We start from the raw sequence: 2,734 nt of genomic DNA, 5'->3' as shown, positions 1-2,734 counted from the left end.
GACGAGAAATCCAATGAGCTTCATGGCCAGACAGGTTGAAATGTGTCGAAGGATGGCTGTGATAGACCTGTGAGCACTCGGTAAGGTTCCACTGCCAGGAAGCTGCTCACTGGCCCGACGGGAGTTTGGCCTTTGCGCCCTTCAAGGTGCCGTTGATGCCTCCGTCTTTTAATTCGGTGTGACCTTGGACCATCAATGCCGCTTCGCGATGACAAGCCATGCGACCCGGGGAGATCAAATGCTGCCCGATGCATTCCTGCAATTCCTCTGCCTATTTACGACTCTACGTGGACCGACTCCTACGACAATACCAAAGCTTCTGCCAAGCCTTGTCGGCGACATCGTGGTCTTTCCCAAAACCAATGGAGCGCCCATCCAGCATACGAATACCTTGTTCAGGTTTTCAAAGACAAGCAAGTCACAATTTCCTTCCAAAAAAGCTGGGTCGGACACTCTAGCACCCAAGCTCTCGGATTTGGAATCGACGCCCTTAGTCTCCAGAACTGGGAACAGGATGGCTGTCTTTGCAAAGCTCGACGTCCTATCGCAGTTAACATGACAAAAGCAGTACCTCGACGCAACGGACCACAACGATATCTTGTTCCCCACTAAGTTCCTCCTGCGTTCAACTTATTTAATCCCTTCTGAGACGAAGGTCTCTGTGACGGAACTCTGCCTCTCTTGCGGACTGGGAGATATCAGGCGAGGCTCTGAAGCCGTGTTTCATCCTAAGGACGGTTTCTCGTGGAACGGCGTTGCAGATATCCCCGCAATAGCGATGAGGCATATGACGGGCTTTCCTCAATTGGCTTCTTACCAGCCCATGGATTTCAATGCGCTCTGCTGATTTGGGCTATTAAAGGGCTCTGGGCCTCAATTCAATGACCAACCCTTGCCACGACGGTCCTCCTAAATATTCCGCAACTAAACAAATGGTGGAGAATGATACCCTGGCTACCTCGAGCAAAGACAGCGTGGACAGTGGAATCACAGACTGGTACTTGCTTCTATTTACCTATCGGACTACGAACTTGGCGTTCACTACATCCCCGGAAGCGCTGAGTCGGCGGCCCCTGAGACGGACTAAAATAGACATTGAACTGGACCTCGATACTGCCTCCGTATCACCTACAATATCCCAATCCAGACTGACCGTTAATCGACAACCACAAAGCCTAACAGCCACCAACACTCCCACTGATTTACAATGACAGCACTACGCAACAGACTTCTCAGCAAGCAGTACTGATTGATAAGGCCTGTACTGATACTGATTGATTAGCTTATCAGTAAGTGCCAGGATATGCTGCTGTTGCAACGATCTTCAGCCTAATTGTCACGATTTGGTTGCACGTGCACCCCCCGAATGAGGTCATTCTTGTTCCAGTTCCCAATACACTCTGTCATCTCAATATTCTCCGCCCCGAGGCGTGCACGGTCATACGAAATAGTACGCCGAGCACCTGAAAAGACACGTTCCGCCTTATCCGACATAGGCGGAATCGAAAGCACGTTAATAGCCATCTTATGTAGCCGGGGGTATTCGATCCCTTGCTCTTCTCTACTCCACCAGGCAAGCGGAGTAACTGCGATCTTGCATGGAGAACCATTAATAAACTTCTCCAGCTCATCCTCATCGTCATATGCCTCCGTCACATCAAGCGACTGCGCCAGTTTATCGTACGTTGTCATCTGGATCTCCGAAGCCTCCTCTGGAGAAGTGGTAACAGGGAGATCTTTGTACTAGCGGCTGTGACGTGGGCGCCGGGGTTGAAGAATCCGGAGCACTCTGTGGCGAAGAGATTGGTGTTGCGGTTCGGATAGCATCGCTGGCGACAGCGCCTGGCTTCGTTGCATCGACTATCCCAAGATCTTGTCCTTCAGACGAGACCGGAGACAGGTGTTCGGGACAGTCGTGAGAAGTCTCGGGGACGGGATCATAGCATGTGGAGGCGCCGCTCGTAGACGTGTCATCACCTTGGCAAGGAACCTCATACAGGTCAAGATGCGCAAGGCGGGGCCCCGGTAATTCAAGTTCTGGAGTTGAAGAACCAATAGCGCTGTGCGGCGCAGATCTTGAGGAGAGCTCAGTTTGGAGTTTATGATCGTGGGTTTTCAGTTGGCGGTGGAGCGAGCAGTTGCTATTTCTGGGACGACCACTAGACTTGATCGCAGTACTGGTCTTGGCAATATCCGAGACTCGTCCACCCCCAGCCCCAGCCCCAGAGAAGCAGGACACAAACCTGAAATTCTTTGGTCGGTTAGATCTAAGATGGCCTTGTTTCGATGCGTGAGCCTTTGCTCGAGTGTCTAATGGGCTGTCATTCTGAAAACCATGGGTTGATCGGTGGTGTAAAAAGAGTAATGGCACAGGCTGTTCAGATGTCATCTCGTTGAGGTATGCTGTCGACTGCTTTTTCCAGACATGAAGGCATTCGTAGGAGAGGAGGACGCAAGCTGTTTAACCCCGTGTTGGATTGAGACCCTGTATAACGAAACCTCTGATAGATTGATATCCTGACCTTAGTCAGAAGGGGGGTCTGATTACCCCTCTTCCAGCCGGTCCGGATAACCGGCACAAGCAAGCATCAACATCATCATCACTGCATTGATCCCTATCCATTTGATCGAATTGACCGTAACGGATCCAACAGTTAAGTAAAAGTGGTGCATATACTTATTTGGTGCACATGCTTATCATGCATGTTAGCTAAATTACTACTTAAGTTAAAAA

At 50.5% G+C, this 2,734-nt stretch overlaps 1 protein-coding gene across 1 annotated transcript; it reads right to left on the bottom strand.

Annotated features, from left to right (window-relative positions):
* Positions 1-1,675: 1,675 nt before the first annotated feature.
* Positions 1,676-2,389, bottom strand: BGZ61DRAFT_488124 (uncharacterized protein; the record flags this gene model as incomplete). Its single annotated transcript, XM_046250074.1, has 1 exon — positions 1,676-2,389. One exon carries the CDS (start codon positions 2,387-2,389, stop codon positions 1,676-1,678), a length of 714 nt encoding a protein of 237 aa, XP_046093040.1.
* Between the last annotated feature and the right edge of the window lie 345 nt (positions 2,390-2,734).

Source organism: Ilyonectria robusta, assembly GCF_021365365.1.
Source record: "Ilyonectria robusta strain PMI_751 chromosome Unknown BGZ61scaffold_136, whole genome shotgun sequence".
Classification (NCBI taxonomy): domain Eukaryota; kingdom Fungi; phylum Ascomycota; class Sordariomycetes; order Hypocreales; family Nectriaceae; genus Ilyonectria; species Ilyonectria robusta.
The sequence above is the reverse complement of the archived record's forward strand: the minus strand, read 5'-3'. Positions and strand labels throughout refer to the sequence as shown.